Source organism: Eufriesea mexicana, unplaced genomic scaffold (genome assembly GCF_001483705.2).
Source record: "Eufriesea mexicana isolate 0111107269 unplaced genomic scaffold, ASM148370v2 scaffold1791, whole genome shotgun sequence".
NCBI lineage: Eukaryota > Metazoa > Arthropoda > Insecta > Hymenoptera > Apidae > Eufriesea > Eufriesea mexicana.
Genome location: NW_016909887.1, coordinates 102,240 through 123,227, shown reverse-complemented (window position 1 = coordinate 123,227; position 20,988 = coordinate 102,240). Strand labels below are relative to the sequence as shown.

General features: G+C 42.2%; 1 protein-coding gene across 3 annotated transcripts in view; it reads left to right on the top strand.

The window, feature by feature from the left end:
• The window catches only part of Schip1 (Schwannomin interacting protein 1), a 42,373-nt gene that overhangs the window by 2,545 nt on the left and 18,840 nt on the right, over positions 1-20,988 (top strand). For 2 of the 3 annotated variants that reach the window (XM_017902159.1, XM_017902156.1), the window contains exons 2-7: positions 4,317-4,388; positions 7,910-8,208; positions 11,006-11,343; positions 12,705-13,061; positions 14,884-15,430; positions 17,759-17,856. In XM_017902159.1, the coding sequence (XP_017757648.1) occupies positions 4,330-4,388; positions 7,910-8,208; positions 11,006-11,343; positions 12,705-13,061; positions 14,884-15,430; positions 17,759-17,856 (1,698 nt within the window). In that variant the 5' untranslated portion in view covers positions 4,317-4,329. Of the gene's footprint in view, positions 1-3,431; positions 4,043-4,316; positions 4,389-7,909; positions 8,209-11,005; positions 11,344-12,704; positions 13,062-14,883; positions 15,431-17,758; positions 17,857-20,988 lie in introns of those variants that run through there. The other variant, XM_017902158.1, reaches the window with a different exon arrangement.

Sequence of the window (20,988 nt, the reverse complement as noted above, 5' to 3'; positions counted from 1 at the left end):
CTCTTTCCAAATCATTTCTACAAATCTCCGCATTCTTACAGTCAATCTGGGCAAACGCTTGTTTATCATACCAAAGAAATTCCTGTGGAAAAATCGAATCTCCATTTGTAGAAGATGAGGACTCCGACGAATCGACTTTTAATCTTTCAACTTCGTTTTCCTCCCTCCAAGATAATATCATAAAGAATAGAAGGGATCAACGTTTCAGAAGTCAGCGTTTAACCTATCTTCGCACTCCAGCTTTATCAAACTTGTCACAAAAGAATAATTTTTATTCATTCCCTACGTCAGATCGACTTTCGATCATTCGACTTCATTTTTCTTCCTTGATGATAACACAAAGAGGAGGAAGAACGAAGATTCCAGAAATCATTGTTTAATCTATCTTCACACTCCACAGTGTAGAAACCTTTAACGAAAAGTGAATTTTCATTCGCAGAAATTATCCTGGTTCTTCCAACTCTTTTCTTCGTCCATCGATCAACGTTATTACGACAAAGAGAAGGAATACAAATGCTCTGCGATAAACACTGTCGCTTTTCTCTCTCATCGATAAGCAAAGACCAGCAGCAGCCAGGACTCAAGAATCTCACCCTTCAAGGCCTGCGTCCATCACCCTTTCATAGCCAACCTTCTGCTACTTTGTTTCATTATCGTTTAACAAATTTGCGGTTCACCTTCCACGGCGTTTCTCGCGTGCCTATCGATAATTCCATCCGCTGTATCGATACTTCTCTAAACTCGGAACCACGATATGCACGCGGCCTTAAGCGGAGCTCGCTACCAGGAAGGGTAGAAAGGACTCGCTGGTCGATCGATGCGTGGCTCTGTCTATGGTGTACAGCACGCAACTGAGACGAAGACATGCGAGGGGTCGCAGAAGAGAACAGGATGGAGAGCATCGAGGGAAAAAGGAGGGAGCAGGAATCTCTCCCCTTGCTCGGGAAAACAGTCGGGTGTCACGGCTATGAAACCCCCGTTCTCCACCTCGCAAGCTCTCTTTTTCCTCATTTTCGCCTGTTCCAATGATAATGAAAGAATTTCATTCGCCAACGACGCCTATGACACCCGCGCCGGCATCAAAGAGAACGCTTACCGGCTTTGTGCATCCAACCTGCGAACGATTTTTATTCACCTGAATGGGGAGTACGAAGTAGAGAGAAATGGGACATTAGCTGCTGTCGCGGAGGCATAATGGGTTTTCGTTTTGCGAGAAAATGCGTGGGTAGTGAAACGAGATTCTGTTTTTCCTCTTCCTTTTTCTAGAGTCGTTAGGATTAGTCCTTTGAAGCCTCGAAAGTGCGAATTCTGTTGGATATCGCGAAAGGAGAACTGTTTTTCGAGTTTTATCTCGTGAAGTAGGGAAATAGGTATTCCGTTTGTTTTCTTTCTTTGATATCGATGAGAGAGATAGCCTTGGAAACACTTTGCGAACGTTCAAATAGTCGTTAGAGAATAAATATTCTGTTTTGGAGGAGAGAGTATCCGTGTAGGAGTGACTAAGAGCATTTCCTGTATAGAGTATTATTCACGATGCTTCGCAGAATAAAATCTTATTAGGTCAATCGATAACGATCGAGTAAATGGTCAATTGTAGATGTAACTACGATGAGAATTATGTTGTCAGCGACCTTTGGCACTCAGCGCCAACCTTAATTTTCCTCGAGGTTCTGTTTCTGGTGCCATCGTTATCCGCCATATTTCTTGCGATGACAAATAGGTCAGAATAATGCATTCGATTGCATCACGTTGAGTCGCATCGAAACGATATTTCATAAAAATTCAAGTATCGATGAAGCAGTTAAGGAAAATTGCCCTGCGACGTGCGTTCGGAATAAACGTGATATGCAAATTTTTATCAGCGAGCGTGGCTAAATTTATTTTTCATACGATATCTAGACGATGTAGAATAAACGATATAAATATCTGCGACATACTGCGAAAAATCGAGTATCAAAGCAGCTTGTACGTGGGAAAAGTCCTGTATTCCAAAAAATGTACGAGACTAACTTTTCTCGAACTTTTGTCGAGAAAAAGTTTCACGAAGCTCATCTTGCCAATTTCACGTCGATAAATTACTGTTCCCGTCTTGTACATAATTGATGAAAAAGTCTGGAAAATCGAATCTCCTGTCACGTCAAAGTACATCCCTTCTAAATCTCACTCAGACGTTAACTGTCGTTTTAATAATAGATTTCACTCGTCCAAATGGTATTGCTCCATCTAATGCTCCTAATCGTTTATTAATCTCGCCAAAAGATGTGGTTATAATATAATCTTGGGTTACCTTTATAAATCTCTACAGCTATAAGCTTCGTTAAACGTCTGTTGGCTATTCTCGTCATTAACGAGCTATCAAATTTGTAATCTACAAATTGCTCTAAATCTACAATTCCAACAGCTTTTTTCCACCCTGTTTTTCCTTCTTTAATTAAATTCGACGATACTGTGCAGGAAGCGTGGAGACGATGGTGTGACAACCCTCTTCAGCTTTGAAATAGACACGAATCCATTTTAATTTCTGGAGTAGGTTGCTTCGCACCAGACTCGAACGAACGCAGATCAAGAAATTCTCGGCGAGCCGTTTCGTTAAAGTACTTCCACGGTATACTTTGAAAATCGAGGTAAACGGATGAGAAAACAGAAGCCGTAGGAAATAAGTAGGCGTCAAATAACGGAGGCGAAGTACAAGACGAGTAAAACAGATACACAAGGTAATCCACTGCTGGTTTCAATCTCGAGGGAGCAATCGAAAGGAGGAACGTTGCGTTTCATAGCACTTTTTCAACGAACTGTCGGCCGTAAATTTTGCAAACGACGAGATAAGAGCTGCGAAAAGCAAAACTAAAGTTAAGGCGGTTAAGACTAAACGTATCAGCGGATAAATCGACAGGGTCAATGCACCGTGGAGAAATATTGCGAAGACAGCGAAGAAAGGATTTGTTTAAAATAAAGAAACAAAATGAAAGTGTTACTCCTTTATAATGATATACGTTTTGAAACTGTTTAAAGTTGAGGTTCGCCATACTGACGATTTCCTTGTTTCTTCGATTTTCTTCTAGTTAAGGTACAGAAATATATTCCGATAATTGCTGTCAATGCTGTCGTAAATTAGGTAAATTGCTACGTATTCTCTAGAGATGGTATTGGTTGATAGTTACTGTAATTGTTGTATACAGCGACATCTGATCTATTTGCGGTAGAATTCATAGGTTTACGGTAAAACTTGGCTATTACCGCCAAATATAGAATATTCGTTGAAGCAAGCAAACATGTTTATTTTAGGAAATATTTTGATGACGATGATGGAAAATATTACGTAAGGTACTGCTTTGTTTGTTAATTTGTTTTGCAAATGGTGCAAATATTGTTAGCCTCCTGGTATTTGGTAGCATAAAATACCAGAACACCAAAAAGAATAACATATTTCGACCGATACCACTGTCAAAATCGTTAAAATTGCAAAGAAAATAACGTAGGAAGAATATTCTGGTTGAATTTCCTCGAACAATACGAGAGCATCGTGGAAGCCATTGTGAAAAGCAGTTCGAGTCGGTTGGTAATCTCAAAAAACCCGCGAAAATGCATGCCCGAGCCGGAAAGCGGGGTGGAAGCAACACGCAGCGATCGATTAAACATCTTGCCATCGCGCCTGCCAAACCTTGGGAAAACATCGGTGTGAAAACCGAGAGGTTTATTCGAAACGCAGCCCAGATTCTGCCCCGGCGAGGCCTCCCTCGAAAATAGCAACCTTGGACCGATCGAAAAACCCGGATGCAAAAGGGTAAAAACGAAACGACGAAGGATCGTCTGAAGCACACATTGCGCAGAGAGAGATAAATAGAGAGCGAGTGAGGGCAGAGGGAGAAAGAAGGAGCGAGTGGAGGAAGGTAGGGATGGACGAAGCGAAAGAGAGAGGATGATAGAACGAGGGCGAGAGAGGTAGGAGAGCGAAAGGAGAGCGAAACGAGGGTGTTGGTTGCGAGTCGATAAACCACGGGAAACGCGAGCACCCTTGCGCACGGCTTCAACATGGCGGTCGGTGAGTCCCATTCCCTTTTTCCTTGGACGTTCTCGGCCAGGTAGAGAGCGAAGAGTAGCGTCGTTGGCCGCTTTACGATCGATTGTACCACGCGTTCCGTCTTTTCTTTTCTTCTTTACCACGGCACCAAAGCTACCGAGCGAAAATGATCCCGCGGAATCAATGAGCACCGCGGCCACGCGGCTCGCGTGCGTGTGTGTTACGTGTGCGTGTTCCAGCGAGTGCGAGCGGAAAGAGCCTCTTGAACCAGCCCCTGTTCGAACTGTGTTTTCAGACGAGGATCCGATATGCGGCTCAGGGAGGCTGTCGTCTCGGTACCCCTGCATCCTGCTGGACTGAACAACAAGTAAGTGCAACCGCGATTCCTCGTGACGACCCGGTCGATGTCTGTGGGTCCGTCTTCCTCTTCCCTAGTCACACGATTTTCTTCTCGTCGTGGTCGTGATCGTGGTCGTGGTCGTCTGGCCGTTTTCGTGCACCCTCGAGCTTTTTTACGAGAACGGGGTAAGAAGAGGGTGGTTCGCGCGGACCGAGTCAGTGTTTTGTGTCGGGGGAAACAGTTTTCTTTCGTTTCTTCTAATTGCAAGTCTCTAAGCGAATGACGTGGCTTCCTCGTGACCTTTCTTTCCCGCAGGCTAGCTCGTGATTCGTGTTCCCTCTTTGTTTTCCTTCTATGTTCCGTCTGGATCGATCAAATTTCACAGATTTTTTCTTCTTCTTTTTCTTTTGTCTACTTTTTTCGTCTACTTCCGCTTTCGTTCGAAAAGCAAGTGGAAAGTTTCGTTCAAGGGGTGTTCGATATTACGTTCGAGTTGGATGTATGTACCTGATGGTGTTGCGCTTGATTTGACGTGGTCGTTTGTGTCGTTTAATTATGTCGTTGTGAAATTTACCGTGGAATTTATCGTTTTGCTTTTTCTTCTTCTTTTTCTTCCTTCTCTTCGTTTCTTTATCCCCTTTTCTTTTTCTTCTTCAAACAGATGCAACTGTGAAAGTGGAGTGAAACGTTAGAAAATTTACTCGAGTAGCATCACCGCAAGAACCTTAGCGCTATATTTATTTTCACGATTCGTTTAAAGTAGCTTTCTTTCTTTGTCACGATTAATTAGAATACCTTTTAATCGTTCTCCGTAGAATTAGCGATTAGCTCACAGTTTAAACGCGTAGCTTTCACTGAGATCTAGAAACGAGTAGCTTTAAATGTTACTTAAATTAGTGTAAATTGTAGAATATTTATTCCGTACCTTATTATTAGCAATGCCAAGGCATTTAACTGAAAAGGAAAAACCATAAGGTTAGTGTTGACTCTAAACGGTCCCCTTTTGATACAGTTTACCGTATATATATATATACGTTCGTAATCATTTTTATTATTTCTCTTTTCTTTCTCCGTTTTATTCACGCATTCCAATTATTCGTGCTTCTTATGGTGTTGAACAAAAAGCGGAACGAAGCTAAGAGGAATTAACCTCGTCTAGATTTTGATTTATCGATGTTTCTCATTTGTAAATATTTACCCCTCTCTTGCCGAACGCATCAAACAAACGCGCACAAACATTTACACCTACACACGCACACACCAGTGTACACACACGGCATACAAACGTACGCATACAGACCGCAACAAGTGATTGTGTCGCATGAACTTTTGCCACCCTTGCTCCTCGAGACACGAGTTTTTTCAAGTCGTTACACGTGTCTTGTTAGCGAATACAGATTTTTCTCAGTATACGTCTTCTTTCTTATTCCTTCCTTCATTTTCGATATTCTTTCCTCTGACTTTCACGATCGTACTACCCCTTAGCGAGCGATTACACGAAATTATTAGCCATTTTACTTTTCTCTCCTTTTATTTTCCCTTTTATTTCTTTCTTTCTTTCTTTCTTTCCATTTTTTCTTAGTGTGGTGTGTTACTTTCACTAGATACAGATCGCTTCGCATAGATCTACACTACTCCTCTCGATACTCGAGAAGGACGCAGCCGAATGCACGAGATCATGCGAGAATTTCATTTCCCACGACACACGCGACACGAACCGATTCTGGAGACGTTTTCTTTGCGTTTTTGACAATGAAACAACCAATCACACACATTTCTCAGTGTCTTGATGGTCCCATGGCGATGAAACTGCACATTAACGCACCATCGATTTATCTCGGTCGATCGTCGATCTCGACGAAAGCGAGCTTGAGAGATGTTCTGCGTTGCTTGACGTTCCAAATCCAGTTTAACGACGCCTGCTGTTTGATCTCGTAGAGACAATTCGTTCTTTTGCACTGGTACTGTAATTTAACTGTATAGATACGTGTATGTACTCTTCTCTATATTTTTTTTTCTTTTTTTTCCATCAGTGTACTGCCCTCTTTCATAGAAATCGGTGACGTTTTCTTTCGTAAAGTAAGGTACAAGCTGTAAAACGGTTGATTAATTTTAGAATGTTGAAAGATAAGATCGAGATCGAGAAATTTAATTTTTTAACTCGTTTATATTTACTCGAGGGTGTAAATATTTTCTTCGTACAGCTTTTCGTTTCGAAATTCGAGTGGAACATAATTATTCGAAGATTGTTTCTAATTGAATCTTTGATTATAGCCATCGACAGTCCACGTGGATTTAATATCAACGTTCGGGCACCTCTGTATCCTTGCACAAGGAGGATGAAAGTACATTTAACGAGGGTTACCTTCAATTAAAGCTCGTAATTTAAGGGATCTCTCGACAATTTGATATTTCTGAAAAATCCGAACGAGGCTCGCAATTATTCACGTTTTATAATTACGTAAAATATTTCATACTTCGATTTAATGAGAAAGCTGGGTACAGCGGTCTTGGTCACCGATATTTCATTACGATTTCAGAGTGCTTCTCAAATATTCATTTCCCCTTGAAAAAAGAAACAGAGCATTTCGTACCGACGATATTCCCAATGTGAAAAGGGAAATACGTACATCTGTCTAGGAAATATAACTTTATTACCATTTTAAATATCCGTGCAATTTAAAAATGAAAAATAAAATTCGATTATATACGCTCATATACTTTAGGCATTTACGTGTCACGTTTCAGACTTTATCGTATCACTTTAATATTCCTCGTCGATAAAAATCCACGGTGGAATAAAATTTCATCATAGTTGCAATTTTATCTCGTACCCCAAAAATTTTTTCCCAATAAAATACACGCGTTGGATTTAGACTCGCGAAATTCCCTTGCCAATTTATGTCGGTACTTCATCTTGAGAATATCATATATTAAAAATGAACTATAATATCGACATTCTATTCATTTCTTATATACGTTCGCGTACTTTCCTGACTTTCATGAACAGGTAAATACCTCCGCATCCAATACAGAATCTCGCCAATTCCATATTTATCATTTTCAAAATTACAAATCCAACGAGCACATCGCACTCGTTAAAAATTTCTAACGCGATCGTACGTTCAAACGCGATACTTTCTCCAGCCATTATCTAATCCGGATTCCCGTATCCAGACATACGAACAGCCGAAAATTTCCTTCCCTCGATGAATGGAAATACGAGAGACCTAACCGGTAGCAGCTAACGAAGAAAATATTTACCTCGAGAAGCTCGGCTGAAAGGGAAGAACGACGAAAAGCTCGCGTTCATGATCCAAAGGATCAATATTCCGCGGCAAGGCTGAATCAGTCCCTCGTGATCGCGAAGTTAAAGACGGCCGTATGAAAGGGTACTCCTGACGTGTGGGTGAGGAGAGTAGCTCGTGCCACCTCGCAGACGTCTTACGTAGGTGTGCTGGCTATATTTGCATCGTCATAGATCGTACGGGCCGCGGCTAACGGAACGTATCGATCCACTTGGACTCATTTCTCTGTCTCGCTCGCAGTCAGTTACGTAGGAGCGACCAGAGCCAGCCGATCACCGAGGAGATCGGGAATCGCAACGAGAACTCGTCGCCGACCAACGACCCGGTCGCCAGGAACCAGACAGCCGCCGATTACGCCGCGGAGGTCGCGCAGGATTTTCGCGTCGCCGAGGACACCACCACGTGGTCCTCGCTCGCCATTACCCGCGAGAGCGTGCAGATCGATAGCTCGAACATCGAGACCGGCAACCTGAACAACAACCTCACGGTGCCCAGGATCCGCAGGAACAGCTCTGTCGAGAGTTTGGCTGACTACGAAGGTAACGGCTTTATCTACGCGAATTGGTTTCATTGATTCTGCGAACAGGTGTTCGCGGGCTTTGGAGATCTTGATCGAATTAACGCGCCGATTGCCAGAATCCTCTGTCTTATTTACCGATCGCTTATCTCGGCATGGTACGTTATATGCATGTTGGTATACGCCATTGGTCTCGGGTATATGGACAGTTTCGGGAGTTCGTAGAGAAGTTCGTGGCTGGAAATTTGAATTAATAATTTCGTTGATGATTCTGTGATTAAATAGATAGATCGTTGGTGTAACGAATGTAGTAGTATTATCAGTTCGGAGAAAGTTGTGTTTCCTTGGAAATGAATAAATGTCTAGATACCTTTGAGCGGTAGTGTTTTCCTGATTGAGAAACGAGATCGTTTGAACGCTTTATCATGCATTTAGTATTTTGTATGATTATCGTAATTTTAAGAGTACTCTCAATTCTTGCGTGTACGACTGTGCATTTAACTTTGACACTTTGGTTAATTCAGGCATCTCTGTTGCAGCCAACGCTTTAAATTTGGGAAATTAAAAATGAAAGTATTTCCTTTGTATAGTTTTTACCTGTGTTTGTATTAATTCGTTTGGAGAACTTGATTCGCGGAATTTGGAATCCTATGGTTAACGAGTTGTACACGTTCCTAGTAAATCTGGTGGTATTGGTCCCCGGTGAGCCATAGTATTCGATGTATCGACGAATTTTTTCCAGCATGGAGACTATTTTTATTGGAGAATGTGACACATGGCTTGTTTGATGAGTTTGGTTTGTTTTCTACGGTTTTCGTCCTGTTTGCATGACTTTTTGAATTAAAGAGTAGGTTTCTCCGAAATTGTTGCAAATCTATGGGAAGAGTTGTTCCCGCAAAATGCGAGGTAGAGTTCATCGTCGGACCTCGAGGATCAACCTAGGGACAATGATTCAGTATGAAAAATTGTTACGCCCAAAAATTATGTGGTTTTCATCGAAGAAGTCGTAAGCTCGAATTAACTAGCTGGGATCAGTCTCTCTAGTGCTTTTGCAAGCTGAAACGTGTGTGCAGACTCGAAACTCGAACGATGAGGAGCCATACGAAATTTGGTTAGCTCTTCGTTTGTTTCTGATATTTCAATTTATCATACGTTTTAATTATAACTTCAAAGTTCTGAGCTTTATTGCATATAACTGAAATTTATAAATAGGCTATTGGAAAACATTACCGTAGAATATTTAGCAAACTTCTAGCACGTTTAAAGAAAGAAACTTCTATTATAGAACGGAAAGTTCTCAGTCGACGAGTTAACGTTATTTTCAGTTAATGTCATGCATTTGATCGAAATAGTGCGAGTCTATTAAGTTTCGTAAATCAGTAAGGAATAAATTGCAAAGTGATCGTGCATCTTGTTCCCGTAAAAGTCACGAACTTCGGTATTTCAGACTGGTCCCCCAAGCTGCCTAAGAGTAACTTCGACCTTGACATTAACCATAATTTTTATGGCTTAATGATGCAGAAGACCTTGACGTATACAGGATGATACGTAATTCGTGTTTCATCGGAAGGGAAATCGTTCTTTTACTCGGAAACACGAAAACCAACAAAAGCTAGTCATTCAGCTTTCCTCGTACATTACTTTACGTAACTTTCAAAAAATTAAAACAGTGATTATAAAAACTAGCTGAAGGTCAAAATAGTACTTCGATTTAACGAATTAACCTTTAATTTTATTCAATCCAAAATCGGAATACTTCTCCCAAAGATATCCTGAAATTTAATAGCCTTTTTACCGAATCTTTTAACGAGGTGACTGAACTAGAATATCCTTCGATTCTCCAACTTTAAAAATGTATACTTTCGATTCATTAAATCGTATTACGAATTTAATTTTTCGGATATTCTTGAACTTTTGCTTCAAACCACTTCTAAAATTTATTTTCCGAAGTCACCATGTCATCGTACTCCCAATATTCTTCTCTAATTAATTTCGACCAATTCTAACTTTAATAAATCTACTAAAATCTGAGTTCAACGTTCTCCGATTCACTGACTAACCTTCGATATCAATTTCCAACAAGCTTCCAAATTTATCACTGAACCTACCACGACTGGTCACATGATGGATAGATGAAAAAAGAACAGAAGAAGAATCTTTAAAAAAAAAAAAATGGAATAAGAGAAAATATCGAAAATTAATTATACGTATATTAAAAGAAAAATTATACAGTCTGGTGACCAAAGTTCTACCACTGAATATGGAATTTTAAATGAAAAGTTAAGAAATAGTAATTTGAGTCATGGTAGGATTAGTGTACATACCTAAATCATCGCGTGCTCGATATTATCCTTAACCCAGCGTTAATCAATTTCCAATTTCCCGTTTTAAACTCAGCAAAATCCAATTTGAAGCAATCACTGTCAAAATAATCCCCAATCGCCAACATCTAGCTAATCGAGGTTGACATCTCGAGTTAGGACCAGATTCCTCGAAACCTCTCTAAAATTGATCTCTTAAATTCGTCTTTCCGATCCAATCCACTCGTGCAATCCCCCGGCTAATCCCGGTTCTCTAGATAGACGAGAGAAATTAAAGGAAAAGAGGAGAAAGAAAGCGTACGGTTAGCCCGTGGCAGACAGCAGCGGTCATCAGAGTCTAGGCTCGGCTTATGCGGAGAGTTGAAAACCGACACGTAATTTAACGAAACGATTCGATCAAATCCCCTGTGCCCTGCGTCTGGTCAGCTGCGATGAGTCAGTGGCTCGCTACGATTATTCAGTATTCCGGCAATGTGCAACGAGCATGAAATTCCACAGGGCGTAACTCCTCTCACGAAGACTCGTCCCACGAGTTGACACCGTCCGAGTGGTCCGACTGGTCCGAGGAAGGAAATCTGCCCGCAGGTTGTCGCGGTATCGTCAACCCTAACTATCCTGGCTTTCAACACCTGGCGCCTTCTCTTCTGTCGGACACAGATCTGACGGAGGACGAACACGAGAGCTGCCCGGATTACCCCAGGCTGAACGACATCGACACCAGACCGGCCGAGAACGACAACGAGTACAACAACAACGTCGAGGACAGCATCAATCACCTGTGTGGCCAGAGAAACGAGAGGAAGATCTTTTACGAGAAGCCTAAGTTCAATATACAGGTGAATAGCACGGATAACGTTTATGACAGTGTGGATTTCGCTTATACTTTTCCCTTCGTTCTTTTGGTTATCAAGGATATGTGTGTTGGTTAAGGGAAGGCTGGTCGCTGGAGAAGATCGTAAAGTTGGCTTAGAGAGAAAAAGGTAGAAGGAAACGTAACAGGCAAAGTTTTGATATGGTGCATGTCGTCCTCTGCTTTGGATCCGAATTAGATCTATGGCTGTCGAAATTGAGGCTTCCTGGTATAAACTATGTATGTTTGCAGGGTGTTGGTAACGCGTTATTCCACTGCTGACGAAGCTGCCCGCAGTGCTTGCAAAATGTAGAGATATTTCTTCCAAGAGAACATGGCTTACATCTGGAAACCTCGATTTTGATAGCTGTGTAACACAGACCGTGGAAATCTGAAATCTCCCAGTTGGATTCATTAAGGAACGGTGAAAACGAGCATAATTAGCGAGGGAAATTGAACGCTAAGAGAATTATGAAGTTGGTTTTTGCTACTGAAGAGCGACAAAGGAAACTTGCTTTTTAAGCGTACTTTAATCAGGAATCCGTTTGTTTAATCGCGAGAATACGCTTCGTGGAAATATTTACCGTGGATTTCCATTTAACGAACAGTTTGTATAATAGAAATTAACCGAATCTCCGCTCTTTTCATGATTTCTCGTTCAAATAAATCCATTCGATCGGCGGAAGTTCGATTAATAGGGCACGGTCTAAAATTTCGCCGCAATAAACGGAATTCAAACATACGGAGTCTCGTTGTACTTGGACGAACACACGATGAAGTAAGAGTCTTTAAAATAGCGAATGGGCAGAACGGTGAATAACAATTCGAGAAATAACCACCTAGCCAGGCTCGAATACGAGGAATCCGAAATTGAAAAACAACACTCGCGGCTAATAATGATTAACCGACATCGCGCTTTCTAAGTTTAGACCTACAGCTTCCATTCAAGCGCCGCTTTTGTCCCGGCTGGTCGAAAATACATCCGAAAATACATGCGAACAGAGGAATGCTTAATTATGTTCTAATTCCTGTCGTTCCCGGTTTCGAGCCTATTTATAAACTCGCCGTGCCTCGAATTTTTTCCCGCTATACCTAAATTAGTCCGATCCCTGCTGAAAAGCAGACCAAGACGGGCGCGTTCAGCCATTCCGTTCGATAAGGAGAGAGAAAAAATAAAAAAGCAAGCGATCAGTGGCGCCAGCTCGACAATACACGAGCCTTCTTTGAACACGCGAGCATGGAATCCAACGATCAGCTCGAGAGAGCCTCGCTGCGGTTCAGGCCTCTCCATTAAACAGCCGCCAAGGCCCGAGTAGACTGAACGTCGCGAATCGACTCTGTTTCCAGACTGTAACATCTTTGTACGAGTCGGTGGTGCCGCCATCGGAGAAATGTATAAACTACGTGAAAAGCGTTGAAGACTCGAGAACGGAGGAAAAGATCTTAACGCCGAAATCGGATATCGTGAACGGTGTGGTCGAGGCAGAGACGCATCTGACAGTTCTAGAGCCGGAGGAAGCACTAGCTGACACGGTCGCCGAGAACACCACGGAATTGTCCGAGGCGGTCTTGGAAGAGAAACAGGAACGGGAGATCCCGGTCGAGGTCGAGATCGTCGAGCTGACGACCAGCGTGAAGGAGATCCTTCAGTTTCCGGAGATCGAGGAAATATCGGACTCTGGGAAGACCAGCGAGGTCGGTGAGGTAGGTTCCGACGTTTTTATCATACGTGCATGTGCATACTTTGCTACGCGATAATCTTCTTCATCTACCTTAGTGATGGAAGCGAAGTTCCTGAGGCTTATTATACCGGGTGTTGGAAAATAACCAGGAGTAAAGAACGCTCGACCAACGTGCAACTCGAAGTTCAATTTTTCTAGATGAAACGTAATAACGCACTCGAGAATAGATTTAGTATGCTTTTCGATAGCTCGTAGTTGATAGATCTAGCTAAACTGTAAGCACATTTTCACATCAACAATTTGTTGGTGGAAATTAATTCGATATCGTATGACGCGATGGAGACGTATTTAAATTTCTGTCGGCGTCCCGACATCTGTATTCCTAACATCCGCTGATTCATATTTCAACGACTCATATTTCCTGCATAATTCCTTCTTCGAAATTTTCAATTGCTACTATTAAGTTTGTCGAATGCCGTTTAATAACTCTTACCCTTGATAATCTTGTTAGATGAATAATACCAGGTTTATAGAGTATAAGGCGATTATAAAGTATACAACGTACTTTGCATACACTTGAACTTTCTCTCATAAATCCATCTAAATATATCCAGAAATCCTATTTTATTATCAATTTTCTTCAGAAATGCACATTCGCATAGACATCCATGGTCCCAACAGTTTATCAGTTTGCAGTATTAATAAACATTTTGCTACCAATGTCATCGTCGTCAAGATGACGCTGCTTAGGTCATTTAATCACTATATCTATTAATATACACTTTGCATCGGATCTTAAAAAGCTGCGAACATCACACGAACGGTATCTAGATTACTAGCCAACGTGTAATCTGTGGACAGTGGGGATCGGAAAGGAAAAAAGGAGGAAGAAATGCCTAATTGCTGCGATTTTTCAAAAGGTACGAGGATCGAAAAGCGACCATGGTGCAAACGATTTCTGTCACGATGAAGCACGAGCAATCGAGATTAACGAGAATTCACTTTACATCGTCCGTGTCACACTTCTGGCCGCGCATGTGGAAGACTAATGACTGCAACACTGGACGCACACGAATGCAGAACACATTAATGTATTCAGCAGAGTTCACGCTACGTTCCACGTTTTAAAACAGCGTAACTCGGCCGGCCGGCGACGTGTAGCTGCACTTCTGCGTTAATCAGAAATTTCCGGAAACTTTCGGACGAGCCGGCTTCCACATAGTAACTAAATACCAATTAGCGATGGTGTGAATCAAGCTGCCCTCTTGAAACCGTGTCAACGTGTCACGAATACTCCAAGTAACAACGAATTCGACGATCGTGACGAGCTGCAGGATGGACTCGGAGTCTCAAGTGGAATTTCAAGTGGTTTCTATCAAGTCCAAAGAGTCGTAAAACGATAAAGTGCTTTACGAGTTCGCAAAATTGCAACAGCTTCCACGCGTAATGTTTCTTCTTCCCTCGACTCTTCTCTACTCGAAATAACAAACCTCGCAGACTTTGCTAACTGTATCGAACGAAACGTCCAAATCATCGCGACTATTCGACACGCGCGCAGCTAAACTGTTTCCTTCGCTCTGATCCTGCGTCTAACAGTTCCCCCGCGTAGCCTATGGCACTGGTTCCAATCTGAAACATATATACAAATATAGACGTAAATATAGACGTAAATACAGACGTAGGTACGAACAGTTCTCACAGACCAGGTCCCACCAATCGTGCGCGAAAGATCCGGAAAGCCAAACCCTCAAACCACAGACCACGATAGTACCAAAATCCACTCGCAAGAGTCACTGCTTGGAAGCAGCGAAAGGAAGCGGCTAACGAGCATTATCTTCTTTCAGGCAGAGGATATCGTGGTGGAGCACATCGACCTGATACGCGAGGCAAAGGAGTTGCCTCACCAGGCCCGTTCCAAAATAGGCAACCGTCAGACGGTCACGTCGACCGGCTCCGCCGACGACGACTCAGAGAGCAACACCGACACCGACAGTTACCCGGAGGAACAGCCCACGTACACGAAGCTCGAGGAGATCGATCTGCTCTCGAGCATCGGCCGTGATATCGGGGTCGATCTCGAGAAGTACGTGCAACCGGTGCCGGACGTGGTCGCCATGGAGGCCCTGGACCATGTCCACGCGTCCTCGCGATCCTCAGCCGCCATGAACAACATGATGAAGGACGCCATCGAGGACACGAACAAGCTGCTGGACCGCGATCTCCCGGAGGCATCGAGCGCCGACACCAGGAAGAAGGAGAAAATGGCGAGGAATCAGGCGAAACGCAGGCAACAGCAGCAGCAGCAGCAACAGCAACAGCTGCAGCAGTTGAGAACGGTGAACTCGCAGAGGCGTCCGGACAAGAGGAGGGCCGACGCGGACAATGGGCCAGGTATATCCGTTGTGAAGTGTGCGTAATGCGTTTGCGAGACACGAATGAGATAGGGAAGATTTCTTGGTCCTTTTTCTTTATGCGGACGAGTATTATTCCATGTGGAATTTTCGGATTGCGTTTGTGGGTGCGGTTCCTTTATGCCGCTGATATAACGCTGTCAGGGGTTAACGATTATTATTAGAAGAACTTTCGCAAAAGGGTATTTACGTTAAGTGATACGTTAAGCAGTTTCCTTATGGCAATTACACAGCTGTGGTAAAGATCGGATTAATAAGTCAAAACGAACTTTTGATTCTGATTATATTTTATATTTCTTGGTGGTATAGAATATACGGAAGCTCGAAGTCGTCTATGATGCGTGGTGCAGATGGTGAACTATCAAAAAGTGTCTCGTCGAACTCTTCAGCTAAGTTTTTATAGGCCCTAGAAGGATGGTTCCTCGAAGCAAAGATAGATCTCGATGCAGGGTGACGCTATCCAAATAAAGATTCCTCTCATACAGTCATTTCCAGAAATATGTTTGTATGTGAAACTAGACATTGTCACTAGTGGGATTATAGGTAAAAGGAAATAACTATCTTTCTTTATAATTATCTTTATTCTATTCCTAGGAAGCTATATCTTCTGTATTCTAACTGTACGCATGGAGAGACAAAACTAGAATGATGAAAAAGGGTATGCAATTGCAGCTCGTCCTAGTCCCGTAATTCTCGTAAACACTGCACGCGTTCCTGGAACCTCTCTTCGTCGCATAGTTCAGAGGCATGTCTATTTCTATTTTATTTAAGAGATTGATTTTTGTATATACGTTAAAACGTATTTTATTTTCAACAGTCACGATGCACTAAGCTGTTCAGAAAGTTCGAAGCTAAGTTCAGGAAGAATTTCAAGTTATTATGCCTTCGTAGAACCAGTTTCTCAGTACACTTTAAGTTCCTCGGCTTAATCCAAGCTTGCTTCCAAGACTTGTATACTAACGTACGCGTGTTCGCGTATCGTAATGTAGCAAGGTTAATTTTATAATTATATCTCACACTGATACGAACGAGAGCTGAAATATAATTATCTTAACCGCGATAAATTCTTTGCCGGAGAGATTAGAATTCTCACTGCAACCAGAAAGATCGTCGAGCTTGTATAAAACTGAACGTGTCACAAGTCTAAGGTTTACTTCCTAAAATTCCTCGCATCCACCGAGATCTGGATATATATCTTTGAACGCCGGAGAAAATCACGAAGATCACGGATAGAGCCTTACGTTTCCGCGAGCAGCGAGTCTTGCACCGCGCATATGCAATTGCGCTTAATTCGCGGTTGCTTAACAGAAGTGAAATTTTACGGTGCAGGAGCACAAAAGACAATGAAAGTACATGCGAACCTGGGAGGATTTTTACGCAACGAAGAAGGGAAAAAGGGAACGTAATCGTGGTCAAATTCGCTGCTCGTTTTCCACGTGTATCGCGCAGGAAGCACGATTAGCGTAATCGCTAGGACAATAAAAGCACCTCGACATATCTATTATATGTGACACGTTCCTTTCACGATGGCTGTGCATTTGCGCTTCTTCTTCCCAACTATTCTCTCGCGTGCACTTGTCGTGCATTATTCGAATTTCGCGGTGCACACCGGCGAACTATCACTCCGCGACATATTCCCGTAGTGAATCGAAACGAAGAAGAATTTTCGCCACGATAACCCGGAAAAAACAAAGTGAAAGCAATCGCGAAGAGTGACAAAGAGGAAAACCGTGTAATATTTCGAGAAATCTTCATAGTGTTGATTATATACATTTAACGTGCTATAAGATATTTGCGAGTTCGTGTCAACTATGATCGTAGATGGAGTATAAAAAGCAATGATATTTCTGTCATAAATCTGTTAGGAAAGCTGCGACTATAATTACGTAAAAAAATGGAGAGAATGACCGTGAAGCAAGTGACAAAGAGAGGTGAGAGATAGAAATTTCGATTTGTTCTGTCCACGGTTTAATATATCCATTAATCCACTGCTTTCGGATACGTTCAAACGATCATACTCTTTGAACGTATCGCGCAAAATTTCTAACGCGAATCAACGACCATGTATAATCGCGAGAGGGAATACGAGATGGATTAGCGTATCGTGATTGTGAATAAATTTCGAGGGTACCCGTCGAAGTAAAAGTAAAAGTAAAAGCGAAATAATCGTGACAAGTGTCGAGAAAGGTTGCGAGATACGAACTTCTATTTACTCTTTTTGCGACTTGACTCGTGATAACTAGTTAGTTAACGGATAATTATACGTTTGTGTAACTTGATATCTTATGTGGTCTTCTTTCCATGGAAGGCGGCTTCGACGTCTACAATATCGAAACAGCGATGCCGAAGATCGATCTGGACGCGATCGAATCTCACCTGCGAGCCGCACGCGAGGAGGAACGACGGGTGAGTGAACATTTTTTTCGCATAATTGCATGATATCGTGCCTGGCAGCGTCTCTGCCGCGAGGCTTATCCGAGAGAAATGGCGTAAGCAAATTCGCTCCTTTTGGTATAATATATACGGAAAAAGAGGAGGAAAGAAAGAGAAGAAAAAGGAATAGATGGTGGAAGAGAGTAACGAACCGGGTGGAAATTCGTTTATTCGCGTAGCTGAACCTTTCACTTCGGCACGCAAATGTTAATCACGATTTTTATTTACATATCATCGCGCAATGTTTGCGTGGAAACGCAGATATTTCAAGAGACACATGGTGGGTGTGCAACGTGCGCGCAATGTTTGTCAGGGATGCAATGGCCACTGACGCAATTCGGAATAATAATCTAACGCAGGGTTTCTCAACCTTTTTCGGCTCACAGCTCTCTTCTACTTTCTTCGTATCTCCCAGAAATTTATAAAAGATTTATAAAAGACACGCGTATCTGTACCGTATTTTTATTTGCACAAATCGGTGCACAAACGAAGAGATCTCGTAGGAAGTAGCGCAAACGCCAAGATTCAAAAAATGTCTTCTTTTTCACGAGAAAATATTAGTGAAAGATAGAATCAGTGAAAATACAATGAAATAAATTCGAAGGACAAATTCAGAGACGTATTTCAATTATTCCATCCTTAATCGCGTATCTGAATAAAAATAAATAAAAATTCGACAATAATTATCCTATATTTTCTACGTCTTGAAAAATTTACGTTTTAGTACTTACGCTACTTCGAGCAAGAACTCTTCGAATATGTAGCATAAACATCTTCACGTGGTCCAAGGAATTGGATGTTGGACCACCTGGAAGTTATACACCACCGTTGAGAAACCTCGATCTAACGAAGCTAACCGGATGAAATATATTTTCTTCAAATCGACACGAAACCACCCGACTATTCTCGTGTACACGTCGATACCGTATGAAACAGGATATACAAAACGTTAATGTCGAGCGTTATCTCAGACCAAGCCGCATTTTTGTGCTCGCAATTACGATGACAGGAGTAGCAAGAACACTGGCGCGTAATAATAAATGTCGATGCCGCGGTAATTCGAAAAAACCGGGGAAAAAACGAAACGAGGGTTGGGATTAAGCTGCAGTGCAGAAATTATCCGGCATAACTTCGATAAACGTGATCGTTAGGCGAATGAAAAATTCGCAGAAACGGGTATGCACGGGTGGAAAGGTGGGGAAACGTAATTGCGGCACTCGGGGGGAGGAAAATAATTAGCGAATCTACTGGAAGAAGGGAAAAGCGGTAATTTCGCGTCCAGCTGGCCGATGTTCTCACGGATAAAGGCATACGATAAAATTGAATGAACGTTCACGCGACGTGATTGAATCTCTTTCGTCGAAGGCCGAGATATACTCGTAATCATAAATGTTGCATGCCTGATAAACTCTGACTCGATCGCTCTAAATAAAACAGTAAAGGATGCGGTGGGCGTGCACGAAGATAGGAGGAATATCGATCTAGCCTTGGTAGTACAAAATTTCGTAACTTAATTGAAATTCCCGCCAATATGGCGGACGAGCGTCAGCGCCGTTCGAAATTGCTCCGCCGGCGCGGGAAAGCTGACGGATTTTAAAAATTCATCTCGAACGTTTGCAACTCGATCAATTATAATATCGTCGTATCTTTTCGCGTTTAAAGATTGGTATTAAAAGGGACGTTATCTATCACGATACTAAAAAAGGACATCAGTTATAATTATCCGAAAAAGAAAATATGACGAAGAAAGCTGTGAAACAGAAATTTGAATTCGTTGCCGACTTCATTTTTAGAACATACGTTACGTATCATGGTCGTAATTTATGCGAATCAATAAACGCAACGGTGCTTACATTTATTATTAATTAGCAACGCAATCTTCGCAATATATCTAAAAATGCCTATATTAAAATTTCAAAACACATTTTATCTAGGTCTCGTAACGAATTCGATTCTCTTTTTTCTTTTTCATAAATTAGAAATCACGATCGAACGTTTCTCCCGAAATGTTAGCCCCGTAAACTCGAACGTATCTTCCGGCAGTTTGAAGAAAGACCCAAAAATCCCGCGACACTTTCGACTATCCCGAAAGTCTCTTCACACGCATAGCACACACGCGCGAATGAAAAGTACACCGCACTTAACCAGCCGCGAAACTTTCTTCGAACTTTAATTAACCCAATTAATCCCCGAGAGTGGAAGGAAAATAGCGGTCCGCTTTTCCCATTTTCTTCTTTCGAGAACAACGAGGCCACGCGCGTTGATTGCAATTACGTCAACTTTAAATAACAAATCGGGAATCCCGTTTAACCCACTTTGCCCGACGAGAGAGCGCAGCGAACCAGCATCGAATCCGCGAAAGGGAATTTTTTTCGCTTCCGTGTTTGCCGCACAGTGGAAGGGAGGAAAGTGCCGCGTATAATTTTCGACGAGGTGTTTCGCGCGGGTATTTTCTGGATTATTGACGCGGAAAATAAGGTCGATGAGGCTTACGACCCCGTTTCGGGGTCCCGATAGCGAGAGTCTCATTAAATGCACAGACGATCTATATTCGCTGGCGTGGTGTCCATTGTATGGAAATAGGGGAACAGGAAACGGATGTCGCCACGGAGACGATCAATGCGACCGTCAGATAGAGCGTGACACATTTCGGCACGTAAGATTTCCAGAGGGTTTAACCACGCGTGATGGAAAGGGGGAACAAGAGACGGAGGGATTGAATGGCAGCTGGTAGTGTTTTTAGCCTTTGGTGTTTTGGATTTCATCGCGAATTTGTTTCACAAGGCATGAATCAGTGGCTTGATTAAAATTGACGTTAATTTTATTCGAAAGATCGTTTACTTCTTATTTTATTTTTGTGATATCGTTTCATATTCCTCCGTGAAAAAAGTTGCGAAATAGAATTAGAACGAGAAAAATCATTAAACTATTGACAATTTTTCTTTACAAGAATTGATCATTTTGGAAGGCTACGTTGGAAAAATACAAGTCGGCGGAGAGGAGAAAAACAAAACAGAAATTGAAACTGGAACTGACTGAACTGACTACTGAACTGAAAATTGTACTGAAACTGTCCTTTCGCAAATTTTGTGGGTGCTTATATAA